This window comes from Antennarius striatus, chromosome 2 (assembly GCF_040054535.1).
Source record: "Antennarius striatus isolate MH-2024 chromosome 2, ASM4005453v1, whole genome shotgun sequence".
In the NCBI taxonomy this organism is placed as follows: domain Eukaryota; kingdom Metazoa; phylum Chordata; class Actinopteri; order Lophiiformes; family Antennariidae; genus Antennarius; species Antennarius striatus.
The window spans coordinates 16,271,831-16,290,754 of NC_090777.1; the positions used below are offsets into that span (position 1 = coordinate 16,271,831).

Genomic DNA, 18,924 nt, shown 5'->3' on the forward strand with positions numbered 1-18,924 from the left:
TAGGAGTTCATTGTCTGTGTTTGTCTTCACCCACGCTGACAGAGACAGAAGGACAATACAGGAGGTCGTTTACAAGAACATATCAGCAAAGTAAGAGCAATGTTAAATAAATCCCCAGGTATGTCTTCACAATAAAGGTTCATGACTGATGTCACATGACCTCATGACCTACTCAATTCTGTCTTATAAATTGTTCCACTGTTGTGACATATGATAAAATTGACATCGTTTATGAGAGGATTAAGGAGTGCCTTATACTTATACCTAAATCACAAACCCACAAAATAAATATGGTACGCATGGTATGCATGTAGCGCTGCAATCATCGCTTGCCCTCTCCCACCGACGTAATTTGTTTGCTAAAAGGAATACTCATACTTTTTAGCAAATATAATTTAATCAATGTTTGATCAGCTTCCGGTTGTGTAATGCACATGACTCCAGTGTGACACTCAGGTGGAGGTGGTGTCAGTTATCATGTTGTACTAAGTAAATAGAAGTGTAATTGCGCAATTCACGTCTTTATTTTGAAACTCTTATCATTCAGAATGTGTTCTGTTCCACTGAGGGTACAGAGCTCCATCCACAGCCATTGTTCTCTCCTCTGCCGCTCTGATGTTGCTCCACTGCCCTCTGTGGGCGCTTGTAGTGACCATGGTCAAAGCTGTGGGGGCTGTTGTCAGGGTGGGCCAGTCTCCCACAGAGGAGGTCAAGTCATTTCCTGCTCTGAGAGACCTCCATCCCTCACAGCTGTCAGTGCAGTCAGAAGCCTACTTCCCACATCTGCACACCCCCTCCCTTCCCGTGCTCTTTTTCAAAGATTTGATGGATTGTTCTGAAGCAACTCCCTCATGTTGCTGCAAAATTAATGATGGCCCATCAAAGCTGAACTGAAATCAAGAAGATGATGACAAATAATTCCTCAAAGGTCGAGCTGCGATGTTAGAACACATCCGTGAAGAGCAGGTAGCCACAGTAAAATGAGAATACAGAAGAAGATAAATGTCTGTCCTCCAGTCCTTCAGTAATGTCTCAAGATGGACCAGGAAATGTAGTAAGTAGGTGTTAACATACGTGTTCTATGGTAAATACATTTGAGTAGGTTGATGTGCTGACATGGTGACATAGGGAATTCTCTTATAGAGGAACCAGCTGTGTACAAACATGTAATAGTAGTTAAGGTTCTATTACAGACTGCAGACAGACAAGCTGGCTGTTTTTAAAGTCATGGTCGACCAGTCCTATGTTTGAGTTTCACATTCCACATTTCACACTCATTTCACATTAAAGTACTGTTAGCCCTGCAGTTCTCGTGGACTAATTCTAAAATTTATAACAAAAAAAAAAGTCTTTGGACATTGGTACTCCTCACTTACAGGTACAACATGTGTAAGATGTTAAAATTCCTATGCCTTAAGTCAAGAGTTTTGAGCTGATGAGTAAATCTGTAGAATGCGCCAGAGTCGGTACAAGGGGCATTGTCATCCAGAGTTCTTTTGAAATTTTCAGATTTATGTTGCCACTTCCACTTCCTGAGCTTTACATGATGGTCATGTTTGACTTTTTTTTGTAAATGGAGTGCTAAACAGAGGTGATGTTAAATATTTTATGAATTTATTTGATAAATACATGATACGAGTTTCACCAAAGTTAGGTTTACATTTGGAATCGGGAACACTCATTAGACATTGTCATCTGCAAAGTTATATGTGATCTGAAAAACACAACCTCTGTTTGATCTTCATAATTTACTGGATTGGAGACTGGGTCTGACAACATGGAGGCGTCAGGAAGGAATCAGGCTTCTCAGATGTCTGAGTGGGCTTTGCACCATGCCCTTTGACCTCATCCTGTGAGAAGACAGCTCAGTTATCAAAGAACAGGGACTGGGGAAAAACTGAGGACGTACTGAAGAATGATGTTGGTGATTAAATATGATTTTAGGGCAGCTCAGGAACACCCAATAGAAAATAATTTCTGTTAAATCTATTATGATGCCTAATTCATTTGCATTTTTATATTGCACAATAGAATTAAGTCAGTATTTTGACAATTAACAGTAGCTGCAAAAAAAGCCCTCATTGATTATGACAGGAAAGCAAAACACTTTTCTCCAAATGTCAACAAAGAAATACAAGAGAGTCAGCGAGGAAAGAAATGATTGAGGAAGTAGTAAGGATTAGGGTGATTTAAAACCTGTGACATCTGACTTCATGGGGGCAGTCTCAATGAATGTCACAGACCAGAACATAAAAGGGGGGTTTTTGTGGCCAGAATGCTGCACTGAAGGCTTCTTCCTTAACCGTGATTTCAGGCATCACTATGGGAAGAGTTTGTTCTTCGTATGTTCTCTTGTATCCTGTTCATCTCTTCTGTGTGGGTTCTCTCTGGGTGGGTTCTTCTCCACCACCTTCCTCCAAAAATATATAGCCTAGGTGAACTGCTCACTCCAAATTGTATGTAGGTATGAGCATTGAGTATGTGCGCTTGCTTTTTGTGTTGTCCTGCAATGAACTGGCGACTCATCCAGGGTCTACCCCACCTTTCATCCATAGCTAACTTAGAAAGTCTCCACCAAACCCGTGACCCACAACACGGATAAGCAGCTGTAGAAGAGATGATTACCAAAAAAATAGTACAGTATTTTCCACTAATATTTTCGGATTATAAGGCACACTGTAGGTTTATGAGAACATTATAGGCTTTTAGGTGTGCCTCACAGTGTGGAAAATACTGTATAGATGACAATGAAATACAGTTGGCAGTTCAATCTATGAACTCTTAATGTGGACAACATGTTTGACTTTTTTTTAAAAAGTGTTTGATCCTTACTTGCAAATCTTTGCTTTCATTGCAGCTGCCAAAATGAAATGTATTATTTGATGGCACTTACAAAATATTTCTTGGTAGAATAGTGTACATACTGAGTATTTCTCAATTTTGGGCAACCATGGCTGGAAGACACTGTCAATATTTGCTTGCCTTTGCAATGTCCACACGGAGGTCAAAGTCTTTTTGACAAACATGACCACCCTTCCCAAGGTCAACGGAAAGTAGTCAAATTTGGTAACGTTTTTGCTGGATGGCTGATTATTTACCATATGCCTGTGTACACGTCGTGACTTTATTGTGCAGAACAAAACAGGGGGTGGGGGTGAATAGGCCATTTGCATTTATGCAGTACAGATTTCCTGTAAAAATGATGGCATGGTTTGTCTTTGTCTTCTTCAACAACGCAGCTCAGAGCCCCGAGGTATGACAAAGCCAGTCCTCCTTTTTTCCTGAACTTTTTCCTCTCCTCTCACTCCCACCCTCCTCCCATCCCTTCTCTCACCTCACGTACTCCTGCTCCATCATTTCCTGTTGAGTCACTGACAGTCAGACTGCCCTGTGTTTCACAGTTTGCTCGTCTGTTCCTTGCTTTCTTCTTTCACTTCCTGAATGTTTGAACGGTGGAATGAAAGAAGCAACTGATCAAATTTGACACAATAAACTTATGACATCTATCTCTGATCTGAACTACCCTTTAGAAAACAGTTGTTTAATGCTACTGGCCATTTCCAGGCCGTTAAAGCTGGGGGAAGAGATGCTGTGGTGAGGTAAGGCTTCAAATAAATATAGTGTGTTTGAGGGAGGGAGGGCTGGAAGAAACGAAAGGGCTCCGTGGTGGATTGGTTGAGTCATTCAAAAATACATCTGCTGACTCAGTTGGCAAACGTTTCTCCAGGAGCACATCACCAATTTATTTGTGTGTGTTTGTGATTATTGCCTTTATTAGAAGACAGATCATTGTCAAAGACAGGATCAAGGAACTCCCCAGTGATCTCTATTACACTAAAAGGTCCAAAAACATTATGGTTTTATTGAATGAGAAGGTATTTTCTTGACGGTTTTGGTTTGAAATTGCTAGGAACATTATTACCAAGGTCATATCAAAAGGAAAATAAAGTCTGAAAGAGTGCCTTTTCACACTTGTGCTGTAATCGTATACTGGCACTCCCTCAAAGTTTTTCTTAGATTCAATCATTTCATCATTACTACACACCCATTTGCTCATATAAGTCTTAAAAATTATGTCAATGCAATTCCAAATTACAATGTGATCTAGCTGAGAATATGGACTCTAGGACATACTCCAGAATTACTCATCCTGGATGTGTCGCAAGGTCAACAAATGGTGTGTCATACTTGACATTACAATGATCAGAGGCTTATTTATTACTGACACATCCGCCCAAGATGAAATGTGATCTTCTGATGAAACTGTAGAGCTGTCTTACGTTCAGTTTACTATAAAGTGATTCATTCAGTGTTTAGAAGACTGTGTTTACAGTAATTCTCTGTTTAGCTTTACTTAGCTCTTTGAATTCTATCCCCATAAAAGAAAAAGCAATGATTGCATCAGCAAAACTTATTTTTGGAAAGACACCTACAGATGTGATCTGCATCACTTCAAACCTACCCTCCATTCTCTGAATGGGAGACCACATCTAAATTCCAGATGTGTGTTTGAACTATATTTCACCATTTCAAGTGCTTTCAGTTAGTATCGTTTATTTATATATTTTATTTAATGCAGTTTATTAGCAGGGCCTGGCCACATGGGTGAAGGCCTTGAAGGAGGTACCACCATTATCTGGCCTGTCACCAAGGACCTATTTACCATGGGTGATCCCACAGTGACACAGTGGGTAACATGGGTCCTCCCATCACCAAAAACATGTAATGGATTTGTGACCAATGTCCACTGGGATAGGCCAACTGTAAACAGCAACGCATCTTTTAAAATATGTGACGTAATAATCTGAAAATGAAACAAAGACGCTGCAGCATGCTCATTACACAGACATCAAGACGTGGCCTGATAACCACTACTGAATTATATAAAGTGTCTTTTGGAGGCATTATGTTTATCAGTAATAAACATTATAGCAGCTTTGTCTAAGGGTATTGTTTAACTTAAAACTCCTCAGAAACCAGTTGACAGAACTTGCTGAAATGTAACACTTTATAGGGGCCCTAAATGTGCTACTGGATTTTTAAGGCACATCGCAACTTAAGTTGCCTTTATTCTCGTTGACTGAGGTTATCATCTATTCAGAGTAACAGGAGTTTAACTTTTTCAGTTGGTAGGAATCTGTGTCCCCAGATTAGTTCTTCTTTGTTCTCCCCCAGTGACAGAATGCAGTTAGGGTAAACCACTATCCTTGTTTAATTGTGACAGTACTTTGACATTATTCATGACTTTTATTTATCACTTTTTATCATTCACATTGCCAGTACTAGTGTCATAGTTTTGCTGGAGGAGCTGATACTAAGGAGAAAAACATTTCACTTACAAGAAGGTTTGATGCCCTATCCCTGCAGATAACATCAGTGTGTGAATGTTTATTGCTCCTGATGAGCTGGGGGCATCTCACTTTGCATGACAGCCTGTGTGTGACAGAGTAAATGTTGGCTGGAGTTGTAAAGGGCTTGTACTTGTGTTAGAATGGAAAGGTGTTACATGTATATTTCATTTGTTTTAGTGGTTGTGTTACAGAAACATTCTTTTAATTATCAATAGTGCTGATTAGAATACAGTGAACAAACTGCACCTACATGACATTAAATTTTAGGCTACAATAATGAATTGTTCATTTATATAAAAATTATATACTGTACTTCTAAAAATACAGTATAAAAACCCCCAAAAAATTACAAGGCAGTCAGAGACTGCAACATCCCACGACAACCCTGAATTCAAAATTTTACCGTGACCTAAGCATTTTTGCGCCTCTAGCTTCCTGAAAATGTTGCTTTTTGTTTTGTGATTATATCTCATCAGGTTCCAGAGATGTGTACCTAAAAAGGTATAGAAGTGAAAATTTGACCTTGACCTAGTTTTCATGGTCAAGGTTGTGATCTAATTTTCACCCCTTTGCCTCCCGAGTAATGTGCTTTTTCTTTCATCTTTCTATCTGCAATGGTTGTGAAGATATTCGGTGGACGGACGGACATACACACAAACACTGACAAAAACAATACATCACCTTTTTGCGGGTTGTAAACACATGGTGAAGCTTCTCTTTCTGGAGTGTAGCCATCTTTAGAAGTCATCATACTTTTTAACTTTTACAACAGTAAAAACTTCACAAAATGTAATTTCATGCGTGGACCTTTACGCTACTATATTTTTCCAACCATTTATAAAAAGGAAATATCTCAGTAAGCCCCGACCATCTACTCCCTTGTAAAATCACCATTCAAAACTTTGCTTCACACTAAAACTCAGCTTGGAAATCCGACATACAGTATTATAAAAGAGATATAAAAACAGAGGATATCTGGAGTGGGTCCATTACATTTTAACAGCACTGAAAGTAGATTCTTATTTATGTTCTTAATAAATACATTTATGAATGGAATACATACTGTATATTCATTCATTCGTAGCTCTTACTCACAAATCATGTGCACACTGACAATCACATCATCATCAGTCAGTAGACTGAGACCACTAACTACCAAAACTAACATTCAATGATTTGTCTTTTTAAGGTGTTATTAAAATTCCAGGAATCATTCTACTGGTATAGAATGATTCCTGGATATAAGGTAATAATCTCACTTTATCTCAATAAGGTGGGATTATTTTTATAAACGTTTTTCAGGTGTCACCACAGTACACCACCCTGCTCTCCAGTCGTGAACGCTCAGCTTCAAACACCAGCAAATGGCTCATTAGTGTCTCCTCAAGACCGGAACGGATCAGGGATGGATCATTGTTCTGTTGTCACAAAAACAAAAACAAAACCAAAACCCAAACATACACAGGGAGAGAGACAGACAAAGAGAGACAGAGAGAGACAGAGAGAGGGAGAGAGAGAGAGGTCAGCCATCTGCAGTCAAACCCTACTGTCAAAAGGTGATTGAGCTTAATTTCTCCTCAGTTGTTAATGTGCCCACTATTTTCCTAGATCAATTTTCAACATAACATCAATGATCATAATGAAGCTATTTATATAAACAAACAAATGAACTGATTCTGGAGTATATCAACATGAAATATAAATGCTTGGCTGAAACAAGCTACAATGTTTATGGCATTTCTAAACACTCACTGCCACAGCAGAAATAAAGGCATCCATGAGGTGGTAGTCTGCTCCACCATGCCCACTCATTCCAAAGTGGATGGGGGAGTCCTTGGATGGTGTGTACCTTGTGGATCCCTTGGTCAGGAAATCAAACACACGTATCTCATGGCCATCGTATGACAGCTCCCCCTGTGAAAATATGGGTCACAATGTGGTTGCTCCTTCCAACATAGAAAAGTAAAGTCTCTGTGGTTACATGATTGTACAGAAGTTTCAGGTGATACATCTATTTTTCTTAATTTTTGTACCGCTTTACTGTTAACTGTCATCATATATGCATACAAATGATGTTGTGCAAAAATATACTCCTTCTATTCAAACTATCCAACAGTATACCATCAGCACTGCAGCACAATGTGTGGCTCACAGTGGTACGCCCCATATTCTCTGCATCTCTGGCCTAGTGCCGTGTTTCATGGAACAAAAATTAGTATATAAATTTTTTCTTTTTTTAAAAAGCCACTTAATTACACAAGGGAGGGCTCTGAACACCAAAACATACATTTATATTCCCACATTTGAGGAAAGACATCCCTAAAAACTGGGTGTTTGTTTGACACAACAATCAAACCTGTGATTTTGAAATACCATCTTAAACATATTTAAATATCCCCCCCTTACATCTACAAACACACCAAAGGTTGAGTAGATTTTCTCTTTTTGTTGTGGGTCTTTAAATGAGGCACATTTTCATTAAAGTACTTTACATCTTACTACTTCTTTTCCTACCTTGCTGCCATAGATGGTTGTATTTCGTTGACAGATCTTCTCAGTGAATGCTATCATGGTAAAGGCTGCAGTCACGCCTCCTTCAAACTCCAAATTAACAACCTTTACAAATGGTACAGAATACGATGACTTGAATGGAAACTATAGATTTAATTTTTATGAATGGATGTAGGTGTAGTCTGTTCACTGCATTATGAATACAGTATATTCATTCTGAGAACCAGAATGAATATACTGTAGCTCCATTCACCATACCCTCTCCAAAATACCATAATCAAAATCCACTGACAACAGACTGACAAACATACAAAAACACTTGCAAAAACACTACATCCATGATTGAGCTAATCCAACTAAGAAGGGAGGACATAAAAAACGTATCATGTTGTTAAAACAAGTACCGACAGTACAGCCAGTTGGTTAAAGCAAAGCATATTGTCACACAGTATTTAGCTACATCTGAGGAGATATATTAAAAGATTATCCTAGCTTTCTTTGAAAATCACCCAATAATCCTATTTTAGGGAGTTTTGGGAGGAACTCTTACATTTATAATGGATGACTTTGTTTTCCATTGCAGTATATGAATCTGGATTGAATATGTACGCAGCTGAAATTATTTGGCCTTATGTTCAATAGGACTATGCATACTAGAGTATCCCTGTAGAAAACATAATGGATTGGGCCTGTGATGTCTGCCAATCTTGGGTTTGTTAGCAGACCAATGATGTCTAACCTGGTTACTGCAGACGTCATTGTCACACTCGTAAACACAACGTCCGTATGGTCCAGTCCGCAGCACCTCAGTTACTGACTCGATGTCTGGGTAAGAGTTCTGACATATGATCGACACGGGGAAGCCAGTGTTTCCCTAACATAAGCACAGACACATTGACAGTAATAATGTACAGAAATTTAAGTATTATGCTTGTAGATGATCATCTGTAATTAAAATGTAATAATGTGGTAAAAGTACCTCTTTCACACTGTCTAGGTAGATTTTGCATGCTGAGTAAGGGCAATCTTTCTCTACGGAGCAATCCAAGCAGCGATCTGCAGCCCCTGCTGGCTGAAAAAATGCATTCAAACATCTTTAAGCATTAAAAAAAAAGACAAAACAACATGATAAGCACTTTGGCTTTTCTTCTATTGCTAGAGACCATATGGCGAGGGAATATTGGCAGCACTGATTAAAAACACCACCAACAAATGTTAAAATGGGTTATTTATCCATCATTTCATGAGCAATTTTCACATTGGTTTACAGTATATTACATTTATGTAGCTACAAAAAGTATTGTTGCTACAGGGCTCATAACTGAGTAAATATCATTTTTATTTACTTATTTATTTGCATTGGTAACACACCTTACTTTCTTTCCGGAAGTGGCTGAGTGATCCAAATGATGAAATCTTTACCCACCTGTCAATAATAAACCATGTTGTGAATGATTCATCTTTCGTAAAAAAGAAAAAAACTGGTTTGACACCACAAGATAAAGAAATTATTGAGCATCATTGAGAAAAAGGCACCCGATAACTTGATGCAGTCAATATTGCACTATTAACCCAGAGATATCCATTTTAATATTGACCTTATTTACCAACAAACTCATTTGTGGTGGTGGTTTACTTCGAGACACTGACAGCTTTCTGCTGGTTTACCTGCGTGGTCCAGCCCAGTGATGGATCAAGTCAATGTCATGACATGATTTGGCCAGAAGAGAGAAAGAGCTCTCAGACTCGTTCCTCCAGTTCCCCCGAACATATGAGTGAGCAAAGTGATAAGCGCCAACCTGGGACAAGAGAATAATGATTTTTTTTAAAGAAAGACTGAATTTTATGGGATCTATGAGGATTTTATTACTATACATTACATTTTGCTTTTACTATTTACTATATTAAAGCTCTATTGCTGTATTCATACCGGCTCAAGGTGCTGAATGTGGATCAGATCACCAATGACTCCAATGTCTATCAGCTCCTAGACAGATGATCACATTTCATTTATAGCAGCAAGGAAAATGCGATGTGATTTTTTTCACTTCTTGTCCATCTTTATGTCTTAATATTTTATCAAAATAAATTTTCTGTTTGGGAACCAGAACTGATATCCTTAAATTCTCAAACCCTAAGACAAATGTCAAATTTTTTCATAAACAGAAAAAGTTCACCTTTATTTGGTTAATGGTGGGATCATAGCGGAGAACATGACCCACAGATAGCATGACACCACTCCGATTGCAAACCTCCATAATTATCTTGCAGTCTTCAGCAGTGGTCTAAAGATTCATGAAAAAATTAATGTGGAAGAAAAAATGTGTTATAAAAATATTAAGGAAGAGAGAGTGAAGACAGATTTTGTTACCGCAACTGATAAGAATAGTTTTTTTTTTCAAAATATGTCATGTGTTTGAAAAAACATGTATTTTCTGTATGACAAAGCATATTGAAATGTAATGACAAAATACGGCATGGCTTATTTTTGACTGGTAATTTTAAGGAGAATTTACCTAGAGAAATACAACATCTTTGAAAACATGAACCTGTAGGACATGAAGGATGAGGTTATGTTAATGTTATGGATAATGTTTATTTGTTCACTCACTGCCATTGGTTTCTCCAGCAGAATATGATAGCCTTTCATTGCAAAAGCCACAGTAGGTTCCTGGAGAAAACAAAGTCTTAAATAAAATATAGTTTAACAAATTAACAAATGAGAACATCATAACATATTTACCTTATGAAGGCGGTCGGGAGTACAGATCAAAACTGCATCTGCAAACTTCTCTCTTTCAACCATTTTGTGCCAGTCTGGTTGGAAACATACATTCTATCTAGCATGACGCAATCAAAAATACTTCATTGCATTTTTGAAATTTAAATTCTCACCTTCGAATACGTTTTCGTCTAAAATGTTGTGTTGCCGTTGAAGTTCTGTGCGTGCAAATTTCCTTGGATCAGCTACTCCAACAACCTGAAATTGTGAGTTGAGTATTCAGAAAATGAAGTGAACAACTCAATGCATGGGCTTGTTGAACACTGTCAGTGGCAGCATCTTGAAGCACAACCATCCTCACCTCCATACGTTCAGGATGAATGTATGCAAACCGGGAGTAGATTTGGCCTCTGCAGCCAGCTCCCACCACCAGGACGCGGACGAGTCGAGTCATTCCGGAATCTCGAGAACTGCGGAACAAATCACACCTGACTCAAAGCTGATGCGGCAGGAGTATTCAATTAAAAGTCACGGCGGTCCGGTTATAAAAATTTCCTCTTCGTAAAAGGTCCAAACCCAAGTCCAGTTTGTGTCTTATAGCCGATCCCTATGTCCACATTATTGTTTATTATAAATTTTCAATGCAGTATATGTTTCAGTGAGTGCACAGCTAGCTCTTTTACCTCACCATAAATAAAAATAGACCCAGGCAAATAAATTTCAAGCCTTATTGTTAGATTGACACCTCAGAATTAAAAACAAAGTACAAAAAGATTAGAATAATTCTTTTTCTCGTAAATTAAAGACATCCCAGCCTAAAGAACTGAAGGCCTACACTTCAAGTGAAAAAACATTAACATGTTCAGAAAGCATGAATAAAAACTGGCTCTTTCAGGGGAAAAATGCAAACAGAACTTTCTTCATGAGAGAAAGGGGCATGTGGCCTGCCAGTATTTTACTTGTGCACAAGTAACCTTGTGCACACCTTGTGGTGATGGTCACCTTGTGGTGGTCTCTGTCATGTGTGGTGAAAGAGACCACTGGACTTTGTCAGCATCTTTTATTGCTGCATGTATGTCCTCTCCTCTTGTGTGTGTTTCATAGTGGTATTACACTCAGCAAAGAGCTCCTTATCTTTGTGAAGAAACCTGACACACCAAAAGCTACAACTCACTAATGGCAAAAGATATGCATAATGCTCTTTGAATAGCTGCATCTTCTTCTTCTTCATTTCCTTTCGGCTTTTCCCTTCAGGGGTCGCCACAGCAAATCACTTGCCTCCATCTAACCCTGTCTTCTGCATCCTCCTCTCTCACACCAACTACCTTCATGTCCTCCCTCATTACATCCATAAACCTCCTCTTTGGTCTTCCTCTAGGCCTCTCCTTGGTCTTCCTCTAGGCCTTTGAATAGCTGCATCAAGCTTCTAATATTTCGGATTTTCTGGTTGCTATTAAAGCTGACATTGGGAGTTTTTCCACACACCTCATCTTTCTGTTTTCCCTCAAACAATGTCTCAACAACAGCTTTTAAGCACTTATTCACAACTGTCCCATCACTAAAAGATATTTATGTTGCCCCAAACTACACCATGCCTTTAGTGAACATCCGTTTGCATTTTTCTAGGTCATTTTGCCCTCAGCTCAGACTTCAGGAGATAATTCTGCGCAAAAGCTCTGTGCTTTGTTTCGTATTGGCACTTCACGTTATTAATTAATTAATTAGTGCTACGTGTTCAGACTATGTGAGGTAAAATGGTTTTGAACTTCCTGAGGAGGAATAAACATAAATTTCGTCCACTTATTGTTAACCATTGGTTGTCCTAATTAACCTCCCTTCGTTTGGTGCTATGCTGTCCTCACTGTCTCCCTTCATCTGTGCTCCGGTAGAGGTGAACTCATAGTGGCAGGAGGCTGTCTCATTTCCAGGTGCGATGACACAGCAGGTAAACAAACGATCTGATTGGCTGAACTGAGTGGAACTATTACCGTATGAACTGGAGGAGCAGCGCCCGCCGTCTGTAGCCACGACCGTCAGCAAAAATGCGACAAGAAAATCTACTCGTGAATTTATCATGGAGTGGTCACGGGTCCGGACAGAACCATCACGCGGTCCGGATCCAGACCACGGTCACCATTTGGTGACCCCTGCGCTAAATCGTCAATACATGAAAGGGATATCGTACTATAATCCACGTAGTATTTATAGTTATCTAAATAACTAGTTATCTAAATGATTTTTGGACCTCTGCCTCAACACAACCTACTTCCAGTACAGAGAGAACTTCTATAGGCAGAAACACGGATGTGCCATGGGCATCTCCTATCGTGGCCAATTTGTACATGGAAGAGGTAGAACACAAGGCCCTAACCTCGTTCAACGGAATACCACCAAGCCACTGGTTCCGGTATGTGGACGACACATGGGTAAAGGTAAAAATCCACGAGGTGCAAACTTTGACCGAACACATCAACTCGGTGGACAGCAACATCAAGTTCACCAGAGAGGATGTAAAGGACAACAGTTTGCCCTTTTTGGATTGCGAGGTCAGCATAAAAGATGACAGAAGTCTGTACGTTGGTGTATATAGGAAACCAACACACACGGACCAATACCTGCTTTTTGACTATCACCAACCACTGGAGCACAAGCTGGGCGTCATCAGGACCCTGCAAGACAGGGCTGATAAGCTACCAACCAATGCCGAGGACCAGGTGAAAGAACACCAACACCTGAAAGGCGCATTAAAAACGTGTGGATATCCTGACTGGACCTTTGTGAAAGCTCACACAAGATCCAGAAAGGAGAACAACCCAGTGAGGGTGGAAGAGAGCAAGCGCAATGGTATAGTGATCCCGTATGTGTCTGGAGTGTCTGAAAAGCTGAGGAGGATCTTTAACAAACACAAGGTCCCTGTGTATTTTAAGCCGGGAAACACCCTCCGACAAAGACTAGTCCACCCAAAAGACCCCACACCACACAGTCAGAAGAGCAATCTGGTGTATGCAGTTAAATGCAGCGAGGAAAGCTCAGATGTCTACATAGGGGAAACCAAACAACCACTACACAGACGCATGGCTCAACACAGAAGAGCCAACACATCAGGACAGGACTCAGAAGTCTTCCTTCACCTCAAGGAAGAGGGACACTCATTTCAGGACACAGATGTTCAGATCTTGGACAGGGAAGATAAATGGTTTGAGAGAGGAGTGAAAGAGACCATCCACGTCAAAGTGGAGAAGCCATCTCTGAATAGAGGGGGTGGTCTACGACATCACCTTTCTCCCATTTATAATCATGTCCTTTCGAAACTCCCAAAAAGATTGTCACAGCAGATTGACCCAGGTGATGTGTCTCATACTAATGACCCTCATTAGCATACAAAGGTGTAACTCACATCTCAAAGACCCCCCTTTGACACCCCCACCAACAATCGTTGAAGAGCCAGACGGGTTTAACAGGGTCGTTGGAATGTGAAAAGACAAGTTATCTAAAGAAGTCTTAGCCATCATTTGAAGAATAAACCAGTCGAAAAAAAAAAGATTCACAATGTTACAAAATGACAGCTCTAACAGACAAATCATACTATACTATAGAACGCAGGCTCATTAAGTGTGCTCAACAATTTGACTTGTACAGTACCTATTTTGTCCCATGTAGCCCTCAACATGTGTGTCTCTCGCATCGATCTAACAACCATTGGACTTTCTCATCTGTAAACCTGATGAGAAGTGAACCGCCGGATCACTTCTCAGAAGCCAGGAGGTGACTCAGTGATTGCATTGCGGTGTAAGCATGATTAGACGATATGCGTTGGATAAACCCGTCATGGGGGCGGCAGTGGCTCAGTGGTAAAGCGGGCGGTAGAGCGGGTCGTCCTATGATTTAAGATCGGCGGTTCGATTCCCGCTCCCGCCCCCCCAAAAATACCCGGAGGTGAGCTAACAGTGGGAGGTGTCAGCTCATCTCCGGAGCACTGCCGAGGCACCCTTGAGCAAGGTGCCGTCCCCTTTACAAATTGCTCATTTGAGGCGCACCAAGAAGGAGCTGCCTGCCACTCTACCTCCCCTGCATGCCTACAGGCCCCCTTGTGTGTGTGTGTGATACAGGGGCCTGTACTCACAAATATGTATGCATGCGTTTGTAATCAGTAGCTAGAGTGTGCTTTCTTAATTTCCCTTCGGGGATCAAACCAGTATATAAAATTAAAAAAAAATTAAAAAAAAATTCGCTCCCCTCGTCGAGGGACTTCAGATCGACAAACAGACCGGCTAACCTTTACGTGAAGCATGACAAATATTTTCCTTTTAACGAACCACAGATAGACTTTTAGTACTACATGTAAGCCATTTAGTTTGATATGTGATATTTTACAGTCCCTTACCTGGTCGTAAAATGTTTCAGTACGTACCAGCAAACGGTTATATCATGACATGAACTTTAAACGCGCCCCTCTGATGTTCGACTACTTTGGTCTGATCTGAAGGCATCACGGGTCGAGCTCAGGTCACATGACGCCATTAACTGCAGCGCGAGCTCAGCTCTCTGGTAACAACCGATATATCTTATGCTAATTGGCGCAGGATTTGGAGATTATTAGGGTTTCATTTAAAAATACAACTTTCTTGTACAGCCAAGTTCTTTGTGAAACATTTTCAGAACCACGTAGCACGCAATTGTGGTTTTTGAGATATCGACGTTTCTCTTTGCTAGCTAGCTCAAGTTAGCGCTGAAGCTAACGGCTACAACATGAATATGGACAACGTGAACCAGTCTGTAACAACTGGAGTCTCATCGACCACATCTACAACTCCGAGCAACTGCATCGCAAATGATAACACAATAACTAACGCCAGCAGCGTCCCTTCGGTCACTAATAATGGTAAGGCTGTTTTGGCTAACGTTATCTTCCATGTTTTTCCGTCAATATCGGGACCATCGTTTTCTTCAGTAGAGATGGATGATTTGTTTGCTCAGAAATACGAATGAGAGGCAGGCTAAACGTGTTTTCTTCATTGCATGGCTCTGCATTTATGTTCTATTTCTGTAAATTAATTTTTGCACAGAGGTTACTCGCTAACACACATCGCTCAAATCTCTTTGCTGTACACGGTACAAACAGAATTGTAGCGTTTCATTGTGTGTTCAGCTGCAGTTTAATACCTTTCGTAAAACACTTGCATTGCAGCTTCCGCCTCGGTAGCCATGGTGACACCATCAGCAGATGCAGTCTCCAACGGCGTCTATGTACCTGCTGGCATCACCAATGGAGACGTGAAGCCTGCTGTCTCCACCACGCCTTTGGCAGATTTCCTCATGCAGCTGGAAGACTACACTCCCACAGTGAGTGCAGGTTGCTGGTGATATATATTAACACACTGGAATAATGAACTTTAAATGCAGTCTACTCAAGTTATTGAATGTGTTCTCTTGTTTAAATTGAACACAGCTGGCAACCTTGTGATCTATCCATACTATTTAAATATCATGGCAATTATTTTTTAAATTTAATGGTCATTAGTTAAAATACTTGTATACAAAGAATTCAAATAGGTTAAGTATATTTGCTTTATGTTTACCAGCTGAAGTAAATACTGTAATTGTTCAACTGAGCGACTGGAATTGTTTAAGTTGATGAATGCTGTTGACATTCACTGAATCTTTATATCTTGCTATGCTTTGATAAAATGAAATAATGCAGGCTTTTTTTTTATCAGACAGTGATACCCTTTATTTACCCCCACCTGCCTACTTTGGTCTGAATGAGGCTCAAGTGTCATTAAAAGTGAAATTGAAGCTGAATTTGAATTTTTTTTCTCAGATTCCTGATGCAGTTACAGGCTACTACCTCAACCGGGCTGGCTTTGAGGCCTCTGATCCAAGAATGTAAGTTCTATAATGACTTAGCTGATTACGTATAGGGAACCCCTCAAACCTCAGGTTTTTGGATTTGTCCCCATTCAGAGCATTTCACATTCTACATTCTACTTTGATGTGTTTGAAAATAGAAAGAAAATACAACTATTAAAATGGTGTTGCAGTGACTATTGCTGCTGCCTCACAGTAAAAAGGTCCTTGGTTCGAGTCTACCTGGGGCCTTCCTGTGCTCAGTTTGCATGTTATCCTTGTCTTTTCATGGGCTCTCTCCGAATTCTCCGGCTTCCTCCCACCTGCAAAAGCATGCAATTTGTGAAGATGAATCAATCATGGTAAATTCTCCGTAGTTATTACTGTGGGCTTGAGTAGTCAGCTGGGATAGGCTCCAATGTGACCCATGACCCGGATTCAGATGGGCTCTTCAAGAAGATGAATGAAAGACACAGTTTGAAAGCGTGAAAGTTAATATTCTACCTTCCATGAGAGGGAGCCGTAGAACTTTGCTGCAGTATCCTAATGTCTGCAGGAGCTGAGTGCAGCCTTCTTACTTCGACTTTGTCTTTAACAGGAACACCTTTGTCAATTTTGAGAGTGTACTTAGGGTTGGATTTCTTTTTCCTTTTTAATTTTTTTATCTGACTTTTCCATGAAAGTTCAAATACTGGCTGGCTGTCAAAGTGAAAACAAAAGCAATGATTTTCCTTTTCCCTTTTTATCTGTAGAATCCGTCTAATATCGCTTGCTTCCCAGAAGTTTATCTCAGACATTGCCAATGATGCACTACAGTACTGTAAAATGAAGGGCACTGCCACGGGAAGCTCGCGGAGTAAGACAAAGGTAAGTTTTTGTTTTTACATTTATACTTCGGTGCAAAAATTTTAATAACACTGTAAGAAAATAAGAGAAAATAAAAGTACTGCATGATGATTTTGACAGAGGTTGTTGTCAATAGCTCAAAATATTTATTTATTCCTTGTAATTTATGATTTTCTGTGTTGTTGTTTTTTTTTTCGTAGGATAAGAAATACACTCTGACGATGGAGGATCTGACTCCTGCCCTCACAGAATATGGAATTAATGTCAAGAAACCTTATTACTTTACATAGACTTGTTTCTGCTTAAGGCCTTTTGTTTTTGCTAGTTTTATCCCTTTCCTGACTCAAGAATCTGTTGACCCCTTTTGTTCAAATCCCAGTGCTTTAGTATAGCTTTGACAAATCTTTATAGTCGCTGCTTCTTCTTTTTTTTGAAGCCGCGTTTGTATTGTACGAAACAATAAGTTACGTTTTATTTTGAAAATAAACAAAAAAAATTCATGTGTGTGTGGTTGCTGCTACATCTGCTAGTGAATCATTATCAATATTGATGCTGAATTGGTCGGAAGTCATGCAGAATCTTAAACAGGTGGACGTGCCCTAAACATCTTACAACTTCCTGATGAAGCTTTTCTGGTGTCCATCTTCCAAGTAATTGGTTGGTTGCAAAGGTTCAAAAGTATTGTCTGTAATGCGTGATGGTCACTACTGTGGACAGCCATTTTTCATGTGTACACTACTGTATAATTGTTTTGATGGTGGTCGTTGATTTACAGCCTCCAACACTCATCTGGTGGGTTGCCACGCCAAACACCGCCACCTATAGGCCAGTCTGTGTAAGTGCACCACGATGATCATTGAATCCAAGATGGGCGTCAAAGTTGGAGACCCTACGCCCCGTAAAATTTTAGTACTTTTTGACATCAAGTAACGACTTCAGGGCAGTTTCCCTGTTGTGATTTGCAAATTAACATTTTTATGATAATATTATAACCAGTCCCTTAATGTGAACGTTGCTGACCAAAATTTAATTTCCAATTCATATCACTGAAGTGTTATCGTTATTGTCAGTGTTTCTTTTTCTCCTGGTGTTTATCCAGTATTACTCGTTATGTAATGCCTGAGCAGTGGATATATACAATTTCCTCCGGGATTAATAAAGTATCTATTGGAAATATTTTATTCCACAGTAATGTTTCCTGCTTGTGACGTTGAAGACTGAAGGTTGACTACATAGTAAATCCAGAGTGGATTCAGTAAGACGAACCATTTTTACAGCAACATTTTATGTTTCCTACTTTTTCAGTTGAAAACTAACGAAACGTTGTTCGTTTTGCAAAAATCTGAAAACTAAAAACGACACATTACTTTGCATGTCAATGCAAATACTGTTTTTATGATTACGTTTGAAACAACTTTAATTCGTACAGGAGAGCGTTAAATTACGCGAATAAACTAGAACGGCAATTTTGGAAGATGATTTTTATTGTCACGCCATAAAAATTCAGCAGCAAAAAATACCAAACAATTTGTTATTTTTAGTAAACTAAAATCAAAGTACAGTATTATTAAGGTACACTAGGGCCTCGAACGGCATTCGTTCTCTCGGCAAAACACCTTTGCGTTTTGTCGAAAGCTTGTACTTTGT

General features: G+C 39.7%; 2 protein-coding genes across 5 annotated transcripts; one reads left to right on the top strand and one right to left on the bottom strand.

Moving 5' to 3' along the window:
• Positions 1-3,760: 3,760 nt before the first annotated feature.
• On the bottom strand, positions 3,761-15,848 carry zgc:154075 (uncharacterized protein LOC556929 homolog). 4 transcript variants are annotated; one of them, XM_068305187.1, is made up of 14 exons: positions 15,748-15,848; positions 10,946-11,054; positions 10,758-10,842; positions 10,606-10,679; positions 10,474-10,533; positions 10,040-10,147; positions 9,793-9,849; positions 9,531-9,661; positions 9,234-9,288; positions 8,842-8,934; positions 8,602-8,736; positions 7,866-7,967; positions 7,104-7,265; positions 3,761-6,769 (listed from the first exon to the last, which is right to left on the bottom strand). In XM_068305187.1, exons 1-14 carry the CDS (start codon positions 15,789-15,791, stop codon positions 6,650-6,652), a joined length of 1,335 nt encoding a protein of 444 aa, XP_068161288.1. In that variant the 5' UTR covers positions 15,792-15,848; the 3' UTR covers positions 3,761-6,649. The 4 variants fall into 4 exon arrangements, with proteins under 4 accessions (XP_068161288.1, XP_068161302.1, XP_068161310.1 ...); XM_068305201.1 differs by lacking the exon at positions 15,748-15,848 and adding an exon at positions 14,969-15,041; XM_068305209.1 differs by lacking the exon at positions 15,748-15,848 and adding an exon at positions 14,996-15,024.
• taf10 (TAF10 RNA polymerase II, TATA box binding protein (TBP)-associated factor) lies at positions 15,004-17,777 on the top strand. The gene is made up of 6 exons (XM_068305221.1): positions 15,004-15,132; positions 15,298-15,466; positions 15,773-15,927; positions 16,406-16,470; positions 17,184-17,298; positions 17,478-17,777. The coding sequence occupies exons 2-6, from the start codon at positions 15,334-15,336 to the stop codon at positions 17,565-17,567; spliced, it is 558 nt and encodes a 185-aa protein (XP_068161322.1). The 5' UTR covers positions 15,004-15,132; positions 15,298-15,333; the 3' UTR covers positions 17,568-17,777.
• The last annotated feature ends 1,147 nt before the right edge of the window (positions 17,778-18,924 follow it).

Bases quoted from the DNA above. Each gene is read 5' to 3' on its own strand.
- taf10 (XM_068305221.1), top strand. From the start codon at position 15,334: ATGAATATGGACAACGTGAACCAGTCTGTAACAACTGGAGTCTCATCG. The intron at 15,467-15,772 runs GTAAGGCTGTTT...CTTGCATTGCAG, and splicing joins CCCTTCGGTCACTAATAATG to CTTCCGCCTCGGTAGCCATG. The intron at 15,928-16,405 runs GTGAGTGCAGGT...TTTTTTTCTCAG, and splicing joins TGGAAGACTACACTCCCACA to ATTCCTGATGCAGTTACAGG.
- zgc:154075 (XM_068305187.1), bottom strand. From the start codon at position 15,791: ATGGCTACCGAGGCGGAAGCTGCAATGCAAGTGTTTTACGAAAG. The intron at 10,534-10,605 runs GTAAATATGTTA...TGTTTTCTCCAG, and splicing joins CTCCCGACCGCCTTCATAAG to GAACCTACTGTGGCTTTTGC. The intron at 9,662-9,792 runs GTATGAATACAG...CTCTTGTCCCAG, and splicing joins ACATTCAGCACCTTGAGCCG to GTTGGCGCTTATCACTTTGC.